This window comes from Gymnoscopelus braueri (genome assembly GCF_963280865.1).
Source record: "Gymnoscopelus braueri genome assembly, chromosome: 24".
Classification (NCBI taxonomy): domain Eukaryota; kingdom Metazoa; phylum Chordata; class Actinopteri; order Myctophiformes; family Myctophidae; genus Gymnoscopelus; species Gymnoscopelus braueri.
The window spans coordinates 3,888,330-3,907,355 of record NC_137626.1 but is presented as its reverse complement, the minus strand read 5'-3'; the positions used below and the strand labels follow the sequence as shown (position 1 = coordinate 3,907,355).

The 19,026-nt window shown below is 44.1% G+C and overlaps 1 protein-coding gene across 1 annotated transcript in view; it reads right to left on the bottom strand.

The window, feature by feature from the left end:
- LOC308080149 (putative ribonuclease ZC3H12C) overlaps positions 1 to 5,150 on the bottom strand; it is a gene marked incomplete at its 5' end in the record, with an annotated part of 8,092 nt that extends 2,942 nt beyond the window's left edge. The window contains 6 exon segments of the mRNA XM_080421927.1: positions 188 to 294; positions 2,108 to 2,342; positions 2,476 to 2,615; positions 3,147 to 3,418; positions 4,514 to 4,645; positions 4,647 to 5,150. Of these exon segments, the coding sequence (XP_080278053.1) occupies positions 188 to 294; positions 2,108 to 2,342; positions 2,476 to 2,615; positions 3,147 to 3,418; positions 4,514 to 4,645; positions 4,647 to 5,150 (1,390 nt within the window).
- Positions 5,151 to 19,026: the final 13,876 nt, after the last annotated feature.

The following is a 19,026-nucleotide window of genomic DNA, read 5'->3' as shown; positions in this document are numbered from 1 at the left end:
TTCTATGTGGGTGGGCCACGGCCCACCCAGGCCCACGCATGGCTGCGCCCCTGTCTGTCTCTCTGTCTCTCTTTTGTCTCTGTGTGTGTGTGTGTGTGTGTGTGTGTGTGTGTGTGTGTGTGTGTGTGTGTGTGTGTGTGTGTGTGTGTGTGTGTGTGTGTGTGTGTGTGTGTGTGTGTTTTCTCACCATATGGACAAGGCTGTTTCTTCTGTTCAGGCATGACAGGTCTCTTCCTCAGGAAGTTGTCCAGGCTGGGTCCATGACGACCCAGAGGGTCATCTGGAGGCATGAACCTGAGAGAGACAGAGAGAGACAGAGAGAGAGAGAGAGAGAGAGAGAGATATTAGCACACCTACTCACTACACTTTTCAACAGAACAGATATTTTTGTGTTTTACAGATATTGTATATTTTCCGGGACTCAGGACACCCAGCTTGGAACGGGGACAATCCTGGTCAAACAGGGACAATCCTGGTCAAACAGGGACAATCCTGACCAAACAGGGACAATCCTGACCAAACAGGGACAATCCTGGTCAAACAGGGACAATCCTGACCAAACAGGGACAATCCTGGTCAAACAGGGACAATCCTGACCAAACAGGGACAATCCTGGTCAAACAGGGACAATCCTGGTCAAACAGGGACAATCCTGGTCAAACAGGGACAATCCTGACCAAACAGGGACAATCCTGGTCAAACAGGGACAATCCTGACCAAACAGGGACAATCCTGACCAAACAGGGACAATCCTGGTCAAACAGGGACAATCCTGACCAAACAGGGACAATCCTGACCAAACAGGGACAATCCTGGTCAAACAGGGACAATCCTGACCAAACAGGGACAATCCTGACCAAACAGGGACAATCCTGGTCAAACAGGGACAATCCTGACCAAACAGGGACAATCCTGACCAAACAGGGACAATCCTGGTCAAACAGGGACAATCCTGGTCAAACAGGGACAAGCGTCTCCACAGTGTAAGTGAACAAGATAATAGCGTGTACATCTAAATCTCCACTAGGTGGCAGCATTAGCAAGGTAACCAAGTCAGACAACAGGAGGAGGGCTGCAGACTTGTGTCAAACTTTGTGCAGAGCCTGTAGATGAAATGCATGCAGCATACATTACACACTGCTCTGTTGGATTTATGAATGAACACTTTAGAACATTTTTTTGGTCAGGTGGTGGAATAATCACTGTGGAATGTTGTGCACGTGAACGTGCACGTATCCACTCCAGTGGTCTGAACCCTCACCACATTGAACTAAGTTCAAGTCTAAGTTCACATTAGGTCAAATGTCTGTGATAACAGCTGATGACACAACAGTGAACAAGAGGCACAAATTAACCCATTAAGACCGGGAACACATCTGTGTGTCATTTTTAGATTTCTTTGGCTATTCAAAAATAGCAGATCTACAAGCTCATTTTTAAATCGTGAAAATGTATGGCAAAATCTTGGATTATATATTTATTTTTAAGCGAACACTTGTAAAATGTTCAGTTCCATGAACCCCACAGAAGCAAATATTTGAGTTACAAATTTGAGTTACAAAAGTTGTGCAAATTCAAATATTTGCACAACTTTTCATGATTTTTCAAAAATAGCAGATCGAGTGCCGCGCCATGAGCTTGTAGATCTGCTATTTTTGAATAGCCAAAGAAATCTTAAAATGACAGATTCTTTCCCGGTCGAAATGGGTTAAAAAGACTGTGAAATGGAAACATTAATTGAGGTGATAGCAAATGATAAACACTATTATTTGGTGGCGTAGTAGTGGCATATCAAAGAGAAATAAAAGGGAGTGGGCAAAATAAGTCAATAAATATATTTATATAGCTTAAATATAAGCTATAAATTTGCTCCGAAGAGCAACGCTTTGAGGAGGAAATAAAAAGTACAAGCCTGCTTTCTGTATCAGGTAATTTACACACACACACACACACACACACACACACACACACACACACACACACACACACACACACACACACACACACACACACACACACACACACACACACACACACACACACACACACACACACACACACACACACACACACACATACACACACACACACACACACACGTCCTTACTTGTCGTTTACGAAGGAGTACATGAGCAGCCTGTCGTCGACGAACTTCTTCCACTCCGGCTTCTCATTGGCCAGGTCTCGGTAGTTGTCGTTGGAGACGATGACGCCGTCCGACTCGTAGGCCAGCTTGACGATGAAGCGGTCGTCGTAGCAGACCACGCGGCGGCCCTGGACGCGCCGCGACGGCGTGAACACCAGGATCTTGTCCTTCTCCAGACCACGCAGGATCTCCTGGTCTGTGAGGGTCGGAGAAACACCCAATTAAGAGGCCTGAATCACTGTCATTTTATTAGTCAAGTCGTGTGTGTGTGTGTGTGTGTGTGTGTGTGTGTGTGTGTGTGTGTGTGTGTGTGTGTGTGTGTGACTGACCTGTTATGGGGGCATCCGGACGGGACTGCTCTTTCCTCCAAGCAGGTACAAACACTGTGATGTCACGATGACCTCGCTCCAGGAACCAATCAACAGCCAGCTGTATGCCGTGGCAGGAGAACACTTCCTTGTTGCCGTGGCTACGGAACCCAATCAAGAGAGAGAGAGCCGTTAAAACAAACAGTTTGACAGATAACAATAAAACACTTTAATAAACAGTTGTAATTCTAATTCTAATGTTATTGAGCTACTGTAACAGTGGCAGGAGCTTGTAGGAGGCAATACCCAGCAACAAAAAAACTGAACTTTGGTAGAACCTTGGGTTGCATGAACCTGGCCATCATATAAGACCAAATACTGTCCATTAGGGGACAAAACAATGGATTTAATCGATTATGAAATATAATCGCTAATCAATTTTGAGAACATTTTGAGAGATTTTGGGAGAAAATATTGAATTTGTCCTTTTATCCCCCGAAAAAGGTGTTAATAAAAAAGCTAAAGTAGCGTTGTGCTATTTTCATAGTTTTTGTGTTTGACCCGATAAAGAGCCTTGGCTCCAAACTGCTGCCATTCATTGTACTTATAAGTACACTACTTGAGTAAATGTACTTATTTACTTTACACCCCTGCTGCCATCCATTGTTAGCCTGTGTTGATGCATTACTCACCTCATTGCTACATTACTGCCGTCCACCACGACGGGCCGCAGGTTGTCCTGGTCGCCCAGGGCGTCTGTCGGGCAGGGCGAGTCCGACCGCTGGCCCTCCAGGGAGTCTGAACATCCGCAGGAAGAGGACGAGGACGAGGAGGCGGACGAGACGGCGGGCGTAGACGACCCCGCCGCCGGCTGCTCGGCGCCGTCGGCCGGCTTGGTGCCCAGTTTGACCAGCTCTCCCAGTATGTCGTTGATGAGGGTGTCTGGGCCCAGCTTGGAGAGGACCTGGCACAGTGTTGATTTTTGACAGCAAATTTTGATTCAGTTTTAGTCATAGTCTTTAGAATAACATTCCATTTAGTTTTAGTCATATTTTAGTCATCTGATATGTTAAAGTTGTACAATGCAAAATCACAAATAACGATTTTTAGCAACCTCTGCTGGTCACTACCGTCACTGCATACAATTTCCCTAGTCCTCGATTACCCAGAATTCCATTCGTTTTCACCGGAAGCCGGAAGCGTTTCAAAAAGCGATCTTTTAATTGTTTTATACTATCTACGGATCGTTTCTCTTAGCCAGTGGAGCATTAGTTACCATGAGCTGTGCTTTCTTTTTCTGTTCTTTTTCGATCTCCCAATTCTACATTCTCTTAAAATCAGCGTGAGGTTCCTTTTTGTTAATAGCGCGGTAGTTCCTGGTCAAACAGGAAACCGTTGCGGTAGTTCCTGAGGACGTCGGCCACGACGTCATGACGTTGGCCAGGAACGTCATTTTCCCGGGAAAGTCCCCCCCGTACACGTTCAATAGAAAATATATAAATAAAAGGCTTCCGGGGGTGAAATTCACGGAGTGGGTGTTGTGAAACTTTTGCCACTCGCAAAAGATATACAATTTAACTTTAGTTTTGTTGAAAACGTTACCTAGTATTACTTTAACATTTTTGTCTAGTTTTAGTCGACTAAATATCATAAGATTTTAGTCGACTAAATCTACAGTTGATTTAGTCGACTAAAATGTATGGTGGCGGTGCCTTGATGGCGTCGAAATGGCTGATTTTAACACTTGGTTACATGCTGAAAATAGCAGATCTACAAGCTCACAACGCGTCGCCCTCCCGAGCTTGTAGATCTGCTATTTTCAGAGCGCAACACCCGAGTGCAACCAAACATAAATGACTTGTCTTTTAGTTCTACTGGATCTCTTCTCCACTAGATCCCTCACTAACATTTTAGTCTAGTTTTTATTTGTTGACAGAATTGTCAATATATTTAGTCATAGTTTTAGTCATCATAGCTTAGTTTTTATGTAGTTTTCGTCAGTGAAAAAAGGTAGTCGACCAACATTTTTCGTCATTTAGTCGACGAAATCAACACTGACCTGGCGCACGGTCTCCTCCGAGTAGCCCAGCTTCAGGGAAAACTCCAGCTTCGCCCGGTAATCCTTCACGCCCGGCGCTGCCTCCCCGGAACCGAGGGCGGCGGCAGGGGGGGCGGAGTCTGACGGGGACAGGCGGCCGGGGGGGGGGAGGGTCGACGGACGGGCTCCTGCGTCGCGGGGAAGCGGGTCGGGCGGCGCGTTCGGCATCGGGGTTCGGATCTGGCTCGGGTTCAAACGGAGGGTCGGGAGGCCCGTCGGTGCCCAGGTCCACACACCGGGCACGGCAGAGCGGCTGGTGGGCGTTCTTAGCGGGAGCCGACCCGCTCTCGCCTCTGGCTGGGTGCCGGCCTGTCACCACGCCGTCGCGGTCGACGGCGGCCTCGGCGGCGGACCCCGACTCGAGCTCCGCGTCCGACCCTGCCGCCTTCTCCTCCTCCGCGCCGGCGGAGGAGGCCGCGCTGGCGGAGCGCTCCTCCTCCTCCTCCTCCTCCGGCGGCTCCTCCTCCGTAGCGGGGGGGGCTCCCGTGGCAGAGCCAGCCTGCCGGTCGGCCGCCCCGTCTATGTGGAGGTACTCCAAACCCAGCCCCAGGTGGAGGATGTGGCCTGATCCGTTCTCCGCATGGTCCTTCAGGCCCATGGGTTTGTCCCGCACATCCAGCACGCTGGGCTGACCGCTGGCCACTCACACAGAGCCTGTCATGGACGCTGACCGCTGGCCACTCACACAGAGCCTGTCATGGACGCTGACCGCTGGCCACTCACACAGAGCCTGTCATGGACGCTGACCGCTGGCCACTCACACAGAGCCTGTCATGGACGCTGACCGCTGGCCACTCACACAGAGCCTGTCATGGACGCTGACCGCTGGCCACTCACACAGAGCCTGTCATGGACGCTGACCGCTGGCCACTCACACAGAGCCTGTCATGGACGCTGACCGCTGGCCACTCACACAGAGCCTGTCATGGACGCTGACCGCTGGCCACTCACACAGAGCCTGTCATGGACGCCTGCACAGAGAGAAAACACAGCAAAGTCAGAGACGTCAAATAAGATCCAAGCGATATGCAGTGGTGGAAAAAGTACTCAATTTCCGGAATTAAAAGCATCAATACTGCAATATGGAAATACTCTGTTAAGTAAAAAGTAAAGTAAAAGTCCGGAATTAAAAATGTACTTCAGCAAAAAGTACAAAAGTATTGGATCAACATGTACTCATTATGCAGAATGTCAAATGTATACAAATCTTTTGAAAATAGCAGATCTACAAGCTCACAATGCGACGCATTGTGAGCTTGTAGATCGGCTGTTTTCAAATGGCCAAAAAGGGCTGAAGTGGTTAATGTATGTTTTGTAATAATAATCAAAATCTACAAAGTAACTAGTAACTAAAGTTTTCAATTAATTGTAGTAGAGTAAAAGTACAATATTTGCCTCTGAGATGTAGTGGAGTAGAAGTAAAAGTACTGACAATTGGAAGTACTCCAGTAAAGTAAAAGTGACACTGAAACCTCAGCCTGCCTTTTACTCAAACTCAACAGATTTGTAAAGCGTTAACGCCATTTCCTTTGGCGGTAATTCTGTTTACACACTCATCCGGCTATACTAGGTCTTGCCCAGTGTGTGTGTCACTTCAGGATAATCTGCTCTTTTGGCAGCTTGTTGTCGTATAACGTCTCTCCTCTTAGTCATCCACACACAGTGAAGCCCTGAGCTGATGCTGGTAACACTGGCATGGACCCGGGTGACCCCGAGGTTACCAGGGTGGGCCCTAATTCATGGACCCTCGCTCTTTCGGCCCTAATTCATGGACCCTCGCTCTTTCAGCCCTAATTCATGGACCCTCGCTCTTTCAGCCCTAATTCATGGACCCTCGCTCTTTCAGCCCTAATTCATGGACCCTCGCTCTTTCAGCCCTAATTCATGGACCCTCGCTCTTTCAGGCCGGCCCCAGCAGTGTGCCTTTTCATACTGTAGGGCCACGGCACACACACTTATATGAGAGGGGCCGGGGGGGGGGGGGGGGGGGGGGGGGCTGAACTGTTAAAACACACACAGCCGTTAGGACCGATGAATACTACACCCCCTACCCCCCACCCCTCCCCCCCCCCCACACACACACACACACACACACACATATCAACGAATCAACGTGAAAAAAAGCGATTAGTCTGATAAACCGCTTAAGCCCTATTTTATTTGTCATCAATCTCATCATACAACGGCGTCACGCAGAAAACACTTAAATAGCCTTAAATCTACAAGCTCAGAACGTGTGGCAATAATCTACTATTTTCGGCTTTTTTTTTTATCGATAATTTTATCAACACTTATTGTTATTGTTTTATCAAACTAATCGATTGCATCGATTAGTTTGATTGAATTGTTGCACCCCTAGAACACACACACACACACCATGGACTCTGAACATCAGGCTGCAGGGAGGATTGAAGGGGGGGGGAGGGGGGGTGAAGGCGGGAGCGCATTTTATGAACGGGGGTTGCCTGGCAACGTTGCCGGGCTACTGTTGCTAAGCTACAGCTGTTGGAAAGCATTTCCCTCGTCCCGAATGCCAAGACAGAGGAGGAGCTGTTCAGTTGGCGACCCCTCACACACACACACACGCACCTCTACACACACACACACACACACACACACACACACACTGTCTACTACAGAATGGAATAGTGGGTGGAAAGGGGGTGGGTTTAAAGTGTGCCTGACTGGCGGCCCCCCAACAATGGGGCTACGGGGTTGATCAGGGCCGTGACCTCAGCACCAGCCACACACACACACACACACACACACAAATGAATGGAAGAGAAACTATCCCTCTCCAAAATCTCTCTCTCACACACACACACACACTCACGCACGCACAGCGTACGTAGAAGCTCATCTTACCCGCCAGATTAAAGGTTCAATGAATGTAGTATATATTGTTTCAATCCACAGGTGGGTGGAGCTACACAAGGAGTGGCAGGTGGGTGGAGCTACACGTGGGTGGAGCTACACAAGGAGTGGCAGGTGGGTGGAGCAACACAAAAAGAAAGAGCTGATTTGCACATTCGTTGACTTCACCAGTCTCACAGAACTTGGTCCCGACTGAGTTTGTAAATGTCGCCAGGGCTGACACCACATAATGCTGTCACTCTGCATAACGGAACACCAGCTTCACTTGCCCTATCGCACCATGGGCCTTATCCTGAAGGGACAAACGTGGCATCTTTCCATGGGGGCAGTGCTGCTGCTTGGGGCAAACACACACTGAACAAAGTTGCAGAACCCTAACCTGACTCCTCCAGATGGAAGAAGCTTGCTTCACACACTTGTTTCACAGCCTACTTAAGGCTGCAACAACTAATCGATTAATCGATTAAAAATCGATTACTAAATTAATCGAATCGAATCGAAATTACGAATTTGATAATCGATAATAGAAAAAAAAAAAAAAAGATTTTTTAATCAAATCAAGGAGTCAGAAGAAGATAAAAGGTACCATAAGGTGTCTTTTATTTATTTTGATATGTATTTTATGGGTAGTAGCTTAATCAGCAGCTGAGCAAAATTGTATAACATGTACTTTTTAATTAATTATTCATCTGTATTGTCTTTATTGTTAGAACATGCTAAAACAACCTAAAATCAAAATTATAAGGTAATTGCTAAATAAGTGCGATAATCCGATTAATCGATTAATCGTTAAAATAATCGACCGATTCATCGATTATGGAATTAATCGTTAGTTGCAGCCTTACTTCCATCTGGGACCTCGGTAGCCAAACCGCTGCAAAACGGCGGTCCGTTTTTTCAAGCTACTTGGCAGGTGATTGGACGGGATCGTCTGTCTATCACCGCTAGTTCTTTTGTATACTATTCAACCATGATGAATCGTGAAAGAACTACAACGTTAATACACATCCGGTCTCGCCAAGATCCCGCCCCCCTAGCAGCCGCTGATTGGTTCGCACCCGCCGCGGTTCGGTGTAAGCTCCAATCTCTGAGTGATCCCCGATGGAGGCTGTATTGTGAACCTGTGAACTCAATACCGCCCCCATCTGGCGGAGTCAGGTTAGCAGGACCCACCCGTGACTGGCAAACGCGCTGGCAGGGCGCTCAAAACGAGGGGACTCACTCTTTCTGTGGTGTTTGGACCAGGTGGGCGTGGTTACAGGACGCAGCAGTGCACGCTTCAGGACGTGTGTGTGTGTGTGTGTGTGTGTGTGTGTGTGTGTGTGTGTGAGTGAGTGAGTGTGTGTGGTGTACATGGAGGAGAGCGGGCAGGCTGAGCGTCGTTGCCAGCAGGCAACAGATGTCTGCTGGGCGGCAACACACACACAACAGATAGATGAGCAGACAGATTGTAACTGACACAATCACATGCATGCGCGCTCATGCACAAGAGTTGTGACACACACACACACACACACACACACACACACACACACACACACACACACACACACACACACACACACACACACACACACACACACACACACACACACACACACACACACACACACACACACACACACACACACACACACACACACACACACACACACACACGTTGGTCCTGTTGACAAAACCTCACAGCTGCTTCACATCATCAACACACGATGTGTGTGTGTACATACAAACTACACATTCTGCAGTGTGATGTGTGTGTACATACAAACTACACATTCTGCAGTGTGATGTGTGTGTACATACAAACTACACATTCTGCAGTGTGATGTGTGTGTACATACAAACTACACATTCTGCAGTGTGTCTCAACCTTTTTCATCTCATGGACCCCCAGTTCTATAGGATTGTATTATTCTCTGGGACCCCCGATCTACACGGTAAAACCCTCAGTTAAAGGACCACTTCACCCATTTCTTTCATATTATTGGTCCTCACTAATGCTCACGATAATATGGTACAGTTTTTGTCTATTCACTCTGTGTCTCAGACAGAGGAGGGCTGTGGACAGTTCAGAAACCCTGCCTACCAGTGACATCATCGATGGGGGACCCAAGCTAATAGAAACTGCAGGCTTTCTATTCCTGGAATGTTAGCATGATATAATGGAAGCCATTGTTCTTGCGTTATATACATCTATATATAAAATAAAATAAAGTGAAATCTTGTATGAAAAACAAATTGGCCCGTGTCCGGGGGAGGGGAGACGGGCGGGGGGAGGGTGATATCGGTCATTGCACGTACTCCTACCAGCTGGGGGCGGCACCTGTCAGCGGGGAGTGTTGGGCGGGAGGAGTAGGACGAAGGCTCTACGTCCTCCTGGTGGAGGCTCCTCACTGACATGTGAGTCAGTAGGAAGTGACAACACAGTAATGTGTGTGGGGAGGAGTTAATTGGCATAATGACTAAATTGGGAGAAAATGGGGTAAAAAATAATTGGCTTCTCTAAAAAAAAAAGATTAAGAAAGAATAAAGAAGGAGGGTGAAGTCGTCCTTTAACTCTTTCATTGCCACACTTATTTCAAACTGTGTCGTCCCAGTGCCAGGAAAAAGGTGCATTTTTCCTCCGTTTGTTTTTTAACATTGAAGTGAATGGAGCAGCAATTTTTTGGATAGCGTTATCTCCTAGTTCCTTTGAGATAAAAAAAAAAAAAAAAAAAAAAAAAAAGACAATTAAATAAAAAGAAATTTTTTTTTTATTTAAAAAAATATATATATGTTTTCGTCATTTCCGTCCGTGGCCATGATAGCCATAGAGCCATCGGACGGGAATTCCCGTTTTTGGCAGTTAAAGAGTTAATTGAACTGTGAAAGTGACCAGTTAACCAAATTCTGTTCCATCTGACCCATAAGAAACCATAAATCATTTTACTAGGGACCCCCTGGAACACCCGGGGGTCCACGGACCCCATGTCGAGAACCCCTGCTCTAAGGTACAGCCGCAATCCGTACCTTTTATGTCCTACCTGGGATTCGAACCAGAGTCTCCCACATGAGAGTCTCCCACATTTCTACCGCTCAGCCAAGGCAATCTTTGGGTCGTGGACCAATTTGTATGGGTCGCGAGTAAATGTCGCCTTTTTTCCTGTTTCCTACTTCAAATATATATATAAAAATATATAAAAAATCTCAACTTTTTATCAATTAAAAACAATTCCAACATTTCATAAATAAAATGAAAACTTCTAATAATTTCCATATATATAAAAAAAAGGCAGGCAAAAGCAGGAGTCTAGCGTAAAATCTCTAAAACCACAACTCCACACAAACAGTAACCAACACAGACTCTAAGAGGCCAGGGCCTAGAGGGGCCCCCCAGGTTTTACACACCAAGGACCCAAACATAGCCGAACGTAGCCTCTGGTTCTGAAATAGCTTAAAACTTGTAAACATGAATATAGCGAAAATAGCAGATCTACAAGCTTACAACACGTTGCATTGCGATGCCACTTCTTAAAATTCTTCTTTTCTTTTTTTTTTACAAATGTTGGCCATTTTGAAATGATTTTGTATGGTATATACATTTCTGTATCATTATCATTATTATTAATTATTTATTTAAATTTCCCTCTCCTTTCCAATGGGCCCCAATGGCGGGCCAAGGACCGCAGAAAAGTACTGGTCAATACAACATATTCACCACACATGCAGTTAAAATAGCCAATGGCCCCAAATGGAGCCATAATCAGTGCTTTCAGGTCAGACCTCACAGTTAATGAGGATGTTAGTGCAGTGGTTTTCAACCTTTTTCACGTCAAGGACCCCCAAATTGACACATATTACCCCACGGACCCCCATTTGAAAAATATATGCCAGGGACTCAACCATTTAGATTTATTTGGGGTCCCCAATCTACACTCTATCACCATCATCAGTGTTCATTTAACTCTAGTGTACAAACGGAACCAAATGGACCCGTTAGGGTCCATTTGTACACTCTCAGAGTTACAGACATGTAAGGGTCAATTTGGTTCCTAACTATTCATTTGGCTGGGGACCCCCTGGAACCCCCTCAATGACCACTGGTTGAGAACCACTGTGTTAAGGCCTTTAGTGTGTTGAAAAGCAGGAGGCAGACACATTGTGTATGGGTTGGAGGTGGGGGGGGGGGTTAGGGTACAGGTATGACGACTGCAGGCAGGAAACCACTAATTAAGGCACTTCAAAAAGGGTTCTGCCTGGTTTTATGGTGTACAAGCAGTGTAGAAAGAAAAAGTACTCCAATGTTTTACTCAAGTAAAAGTATCAATAATGCAATGTAGAAGTACTCTGTTACAAGTGAAAGTCCGGAATTAAAAAGGCACTTGAGTAAAAGTACGAAAGTATTGGTATCAACATGTACCTAAAGTACCAAAAGTAAAAGTACTAAAATGTTTGAAAATAGCAGATCTATAAGATCACAACGCGTAGATCGGTAGCCTATGTATAAAATAGGACTAAAGTGGTTAATGTATGTTTTATAATGTAATAATTTATATCTGCAAAGCAACTAGTAACTACATTTATAAAATAATTGTAGTGGAGTAAAATTATAATATTTGCCTCTGAGATGTAATGGAGTAGCAGTAAAAGTATAGACAATTGGAAATACTCCAGCAAAGCAAAAGTACCTCAAAATTGTACTTAAGTACAGCACTTGAGTAAATGTACTTAGTTACTTTACACCACTGCGTCCAAGCCACGCCATGATGCCACGGGTGGCTTTTTCAAACCCACAACAATACAAGACCAGGATGAGAGATGTGTCTGTTGACCGCTTAACCCATTAAGACACGGTGTGAGCTTGTATATCTGCTATTTTTGAATAGCCAACGCAAAAAAATTAATACAAAATGACACAGAAGCTTTCCCAGTTTAAATGGGCAGGTTGGGTGAAAAAGAGAAGTAAGTCATAGTGTCAAAATAGCTGGATTTGTGTTGTTAAAAAGTGGAAATTTGAATACTTATCCTAATATACTTACGGGAAGAAAAATACAAAATAATCTCAGCATCCTTAACTCTGATCTGTGCTACTTCAGTTTGTCAGTTACATGTGACAGTACAAGATGTTAAAAAAAAAAAAAATTATATATTGATCATTCTCAATTTAAACTGTAAAAATACATTAAAAGAAATATAAACAAGAAACAAAAAGTAGATAAAATCCTGACTACAGTCAGATGCAGCTGGGCTGATGATGCTAATATACAATAATAACTTACCCCTCCCTCACACACACCCGGTCCAGACAGTCACACAACAGCATGTGTAAAAACACACTCTAAAAGCAGACAGAAAGGTCTCGTCTCATTCCAGCATGTTAAGAGTCCATGAGCCTCAACCAACTTGTAGAAGTTTTACAACCAGATCAAATGTTAAACCATGTTTCTCCTCATGCCTCAGCAGCAGCGATGGTATTCAAACCCGAGTCACATGTACGCGCTTCATAGACACACACACACACACACACACACACACACACACACTGAGAGTATCTTTTTTACAAGAACAGATGGAGCAACAATGTCTGCTTCCCCCTCTTGTTACCAGTGGCTGCCCGTCCACCAATCACAGCCCGCTGGAGCTCTCAATGAGACGCTCCAACATGCAGCCAGCGGGTGGGGAGGGGAGGGGAGGGGAGGGGTGGGTGTACATATGCAGTGAAAATAGCCAGTGGACCCAAATGGAGCCATATTAAGTGCTTACAGGTCAGACAGGTGCAGTGGTTTTCAACCTTTTTCCGCGCCAAGGACCCCCAAATTGACACATATTACGCCACGGACCCCCATTTGAAAAATATATGCCAGGGACTCAACCATTTAGATTTATTTGGGGTCCCCAATCTACACTCTATCACCATCATCAGTGTTCATTTAACTCAGAGAGTGTACAAATGGAACCAAATGGACCCGTTAGGGTCCATTTGGTTCCATTTGTACACTCTCAGAGTTACAGACATGTAAGGGTCCATTTGGTTCCATTTGTACACTCTCAGAGTTACAGACATGTAAGGGTCCATTTGGTTCCATTTGTACACTCTCAGAGTTACAGACATGTAAGGGTCCATTTGGTTCCATTTGTACACTCTCAGAGTTACAGACATGTAAGGGTCCATTTTGGGGGTATCCCCCAGACACACGTATATTTAACCCATTAAGACCTGAGGCCGATTCTCAGTGGTGGAAAAAGGACTCACATGTCTTACTTAGGTACAAGTATCAATACTGCGTTGTAGAAATACTCTGCTACAGGTACAAGTCTGGAATTCAAAATGTACTTGAGTAAAAGGACAAAAGTATTGTTATCAATACTTTTGACGATTCTATGAATGCCTTCTAAATCAGTGGTTCTCAAACTTTTTTCGTGCCACAAGGACCCAAAATGATATCACAACAAACGCAGTGTGAGCTTGTAGATCGGCTATTTTTGGTGAACGCCCCCCCCCCCCCCCCCCCCCAGAATAAGGATGCTGGGTTCAAGTGGTTTACAAAAGTCGCATTTTTAAGTTTTAAACATATTTTGATTATCGCGATATTGTTAGTCGCTATTATTTTTGCCACAATATGGTCACCATCCCTATAAGCCTGTCACAATTATTCCATGATTGCCAGATCGTCCGTTGAGCCAATCGCAATTGTTTCGCATATAAATCGATAGAATTTCCATTTGTCTGTAAAATAACAACGGGATGAAATTAACTCATTCCCTGCCCAGGACGTAAAAAACATAATTTTAATTTGTTCATTTTTTTAAAAAAATCTCGAAGATCCAGACTCCTATCCACTTCCTTGTTAACTTAAAACTTAAAAATTCTGTATCTTGGCTCCTGAGTACTTTTTTCAATGAAAAATCTCTGGCAGTGGGCAAACGCGGCCAGAAATAATTCAGGCAGTGAATGAGTTAACAGAAATGTCATATTTTTATCATTATTTCCAGGTTGCTCTTTTACCCACTTTTTCAACCTGGCACAATCTGGGCATTTATGGCAAAGAAATCCCCAAAAGTGTTGTTGCTATGGGACGAGTCTTGTTGAACTTCGGCCGTTTTTGAACACACATAACTGAAATTGTAATGATTGTGTGTGTGTCGTGGCCTATAGTCACACACAGGCACACTCTCATCGCACAACATTAGCGAGAGAGAAACCGTTATAGTGGATCACTCTCCCACACACACACACACACACACACACACACACACACACACACACACACACACACACACACACACACACACACACACACACACACACACACACACACACACACACACACACACACACACACACACACACACACACACACACACACACACACACACACACACACACACACACACACACACACTTAAAGGGCTTCCCCTGTGTGGCCGATGAATCAAGGAGTGGTGGGTAGGTTAAACAATGGCGGCGTCACAATGGGCCACAGGGGAGGAGGAGGAGGGCAGCTGCAGTGTGGGGAGGCTTCCATTAGGGCCTGGGCTGTGGGGGGGGGGAGGGGGGGGATGCAACGAACAACACCTGGCTAGTGGCTGCACAGGCCTGTAGCCACTCTCCTCCCTTTGTCTTGGATTGGGAGGGGTTTGGGGGCGGGGGTTGGCGGGCAAGCCTCCCTCCCATTCCACCCACCCGTCCCCACCCAGTGGTGTGTGTAAAGTAACTAAGTACATTTACTCAAGTACTGTACTTAAGTACAATTTTGAGGTATTTTTTACATTACTGGAGTATTTCCAATTTTCATTACTTTTACTTCTACTCCACTACATCTCAGAGGCAAATATTGTACTTTTACTCCACTACAATTATTTGAAAACTTTAGTTACTTTGCAGATATACATCATTACATTATAAAACATACATTAACCACTTCAGCCCTATTTTATACCTAGGCTATTTGAAAATAGCAGATCTACAAGCTCACAACGCGTCGCGTCGTATCGCGACGTGACACGTTGTGAGCTTGTAGATCGGCTATTTTCAAACGTTTTTGTACTTTTACTTTCGGTACTTTAAGTACATTTTTATACCAATACTTTTGTACTTTTACTCAAGCACATTTAGAATTTCGGACTTTTACTTGTAACGGAGTACTTTCACATTGCAATATTGATACTTTTACTTAAGTAAAACATTTGAGTACTTTTTCCACCACTGCCCCCCACCCCTGTTCATGCCAGTGCAACAGGAAAGGGAAAAGTGTGGTTATATAGGGGCTGAAAGGGGATAAAGGACTGGGGGGGACGGGGGACGGGGGGTGGACCTGCATCAAAAAGTGTTCAGTTGCTAAGGGGAGGATGGGACGCTTGTTGTAGGCGGCACACTTTTAGGGGAGATGACTCCCTAAAAAGCAGACTGAAGGAAAGCTCTCCATTCTTTGTGTCCTGTCCTCAGTGTCCTGCACACAGTGCTGCAGCACGCGCCCGACTCCCCATCGCCCCCCCTGCACCGCCGGGCGCAGCGTAGAACAGTACTTGAGTAAATGTACTTAGAACAGTACTTGAGTAAATGTACTTAGAACAGTACTTGAGTAAATGTACTTAGAACAAACGCAAGGCACTTCAAAAAGAGTTTCAACAAAATGTATAATGGAAGAGAGGCGGTGGTGGAAAAGTACCCACAATTTGTTACTTAAGTAAAAGTATCAATACTGCAATGTAGAAATACTCTGTTACAAGTAAAAGTCCAAAATTCATTATTTTGAAAATAGCAGATCTACAAGCTCACAATGCGTCCGCATCGTGACGCATTGTGAGCTTGTAGATCTGCTATTTTCAAATGGACGAAATTTATATATGGGGCTGAAGTGGTTAATGTGTGTTTTGTAATAATAATCAAAATCTACAAAGTAACTAGTAGTAACTAAAGTTTTCAAATAATCCTAGTGGAGTAAAAGTATAACATTTACCTCTGAGATGTAGTGGAGTAGAAGTAAAAGTTCAGACAATTGGAAATACTACTGTAAAGTCAAAACAATACCTCCAAATTTTACTTAAGTACAGTACTTGAGTAAATGTAATTAGTTACTTAGCACCAGTGGTGGAAAGTAACTAAGTAAATTAAGTACAATTTTGAAGTATTTGTACTTTACTTGAGTATTTCCAATTTCCAATACTTTTACTTCTACTCCACTACATCTCAGAGGCAAATATTGTACTTTTACTCCACTACATTTACTTGAAAACTTTAGTTACTAGTTACTTTTCAGATATAAACTATGATATAATGAAACATACATTAACCACTTTAGCCCTATTTTATACATAGGCTATTTGAAAATAGCCGATCTACAAGCTCACAACGCGTCGCGATGCGACGCGTTGTGAGCTTGTAGATCTGCTATTTTCAAATATTTAGTACTTTTACTTTTGGTACTTTAAGTACATTTTGATGTCAATACTTTTGTACTTTTATTCAAGTACATTTTGAATTCTGGACTTTTACTTGTAACAAAGTATTTTTATATTGCAGTATTGGTACTTTTACTCAAGTAAAGAATTTGAGTACTTTTTCCACCACTGCTTAGCACCACTGATCATCGTGTAACTTCACACACACACACACACACACACACACACACACACACACACACACACACACACACACACACACACACACACACACACACACACACACACACACACACACACACACACACACACACACACACACACACACACACACACACACAGAGACAGGCTCCTCTGGGCTCTGATTGACACAGAAGGCCTCTCTGTACGCACGCCATCTGCTGAAACATTAACAGGTGCTTGGGCTTTGCTGGAGATGTCTGATAACCATCTCTCCACGTCAGGGGTGGACCAAGTACTTGACAACAGTACTTGAGTAAGAGTACAGATACTCCTGGTCACATTTACTCCACTACAAGTAAAAGTGGCTCAGTCAAAATGTTACTCAAGTAAGAGTAAAACAAGTTACTGCTTTTAAATATACTTAAAAGGGATATTTCACTTTCAAAAAAACTTTGGGTCATTTTATCATCTTCTCAGGCTTTTGTGAGCCCCCCAGACAGTTTTTAAGTTGCTTGATTCACTATTTAGATATATGATATTAATTTTATCGGACACGCCCCCTTCCTATACAAACCCATTATAACTTCAAACAAAATTTTTGTGACTCACCCTGCCCTCCTAATACGCGAGGGGGCCATGTTTTTTAGATTTTTCATTTATTTTATTTAATTTTGTTATTGTATTTAAAAAAATAAATGAAAAATGTTATCGAAAGAACACGGCCCCTCGCGTATTAGGAGGGCAGGGTGAGTCACCAGAACCAAGGACGGGTGTTTTTGATGAATCTAACATGTTAAAAATTGAGTTTGAAGTTATAATGGGTTTGTATAGGAAGGGGGTGTGTCTGATAAAATGTATATCAAATATCTAAATACTGAATCAAGCAACTTAAAAACGGTCAGGGGTGCTCACAAAAGCCTGAGTAGACGATAAAATGACCCAAAGTTTTTTTGAAAGTGAAATATCCCTTTAAGTATTAATTTAAAGTAAAAGTAAAAGTAGTGGTATATTTTCCTAATTTTTATATCGATGAATTTCCGTAATGTTTTCACAATGAATTTATAGGACCTTGTGATTGATTGATTGAATGCTTTATTAGCAGTTTGCACTACAGAGACAAGCACAGGGAAGTACAGTTCAATACACGGTCTGTGAGGAGGATTTTAAACCCAAGAAAGCACTATGGCTCGTTTCCATTGGGGTCCTTTGTACTCAATTCATAGAACTCTTTCAGAGAAGTAACTCTCTGAAACCACCTGCACTGCATGCACTGATGTGCTTGTAGAACCACTACGTTATACAAAGCCTGCAGAAACACCTACAGAGAAACAAGGAACTGACTGAGGAACCAGAACAAAAACAAAGAAGTCCTAGAAATGTACATGGAGTAAAAGTAAAACATTTGTCTTGGAAATGTACTCGAGTAAGAGTAATACGTATCAACAAAAAAAAATCTAATATCCAACAAGTAAAGTACAAGATCCTCAGAAGCTGTACTTAAGTACAGTACTCAAGTACATTTACTCTGTTACTGTCCACCACTGCTCCACGTTCATAACACAAATCACCAGTCAGACCCTTATTATAAAGAGATTAACCCATTTAATCCAGTAGAACACATCCGTGTCATTTTAGATTTGAGCAATAACCATTATGTTATGCTTTGGCTATTCAAAAACACCAGATCTACAAGCTCGTAAATAGGCCGGGACCGCAGGCGTAGCAGTCCGGACACCTAGGCTCAGTGTAGACACAGACACAAGCCTTTGCTGCGCGTCACTTCCCATCTCTCTCTCCCCATTTCCCCACTGTAGAGGCAGGACAGGCGGTCGCCTGCCCAACTAAGATCTGGCCTCCCCTAGAAACCCAAATAACCCAAAAAATTTGTGTCATGCGTGATTAATGTCCTCAAAGTCACGCATCCAACAAGCTTTGAACTGAGCATATTGGACCTTCCGTTCCAGAGATAATGGCCAAAACATATGGAAAACAGCCACTTTCGCCGGTTTTCGATCGCCGATTTTCGTTCGAAATGT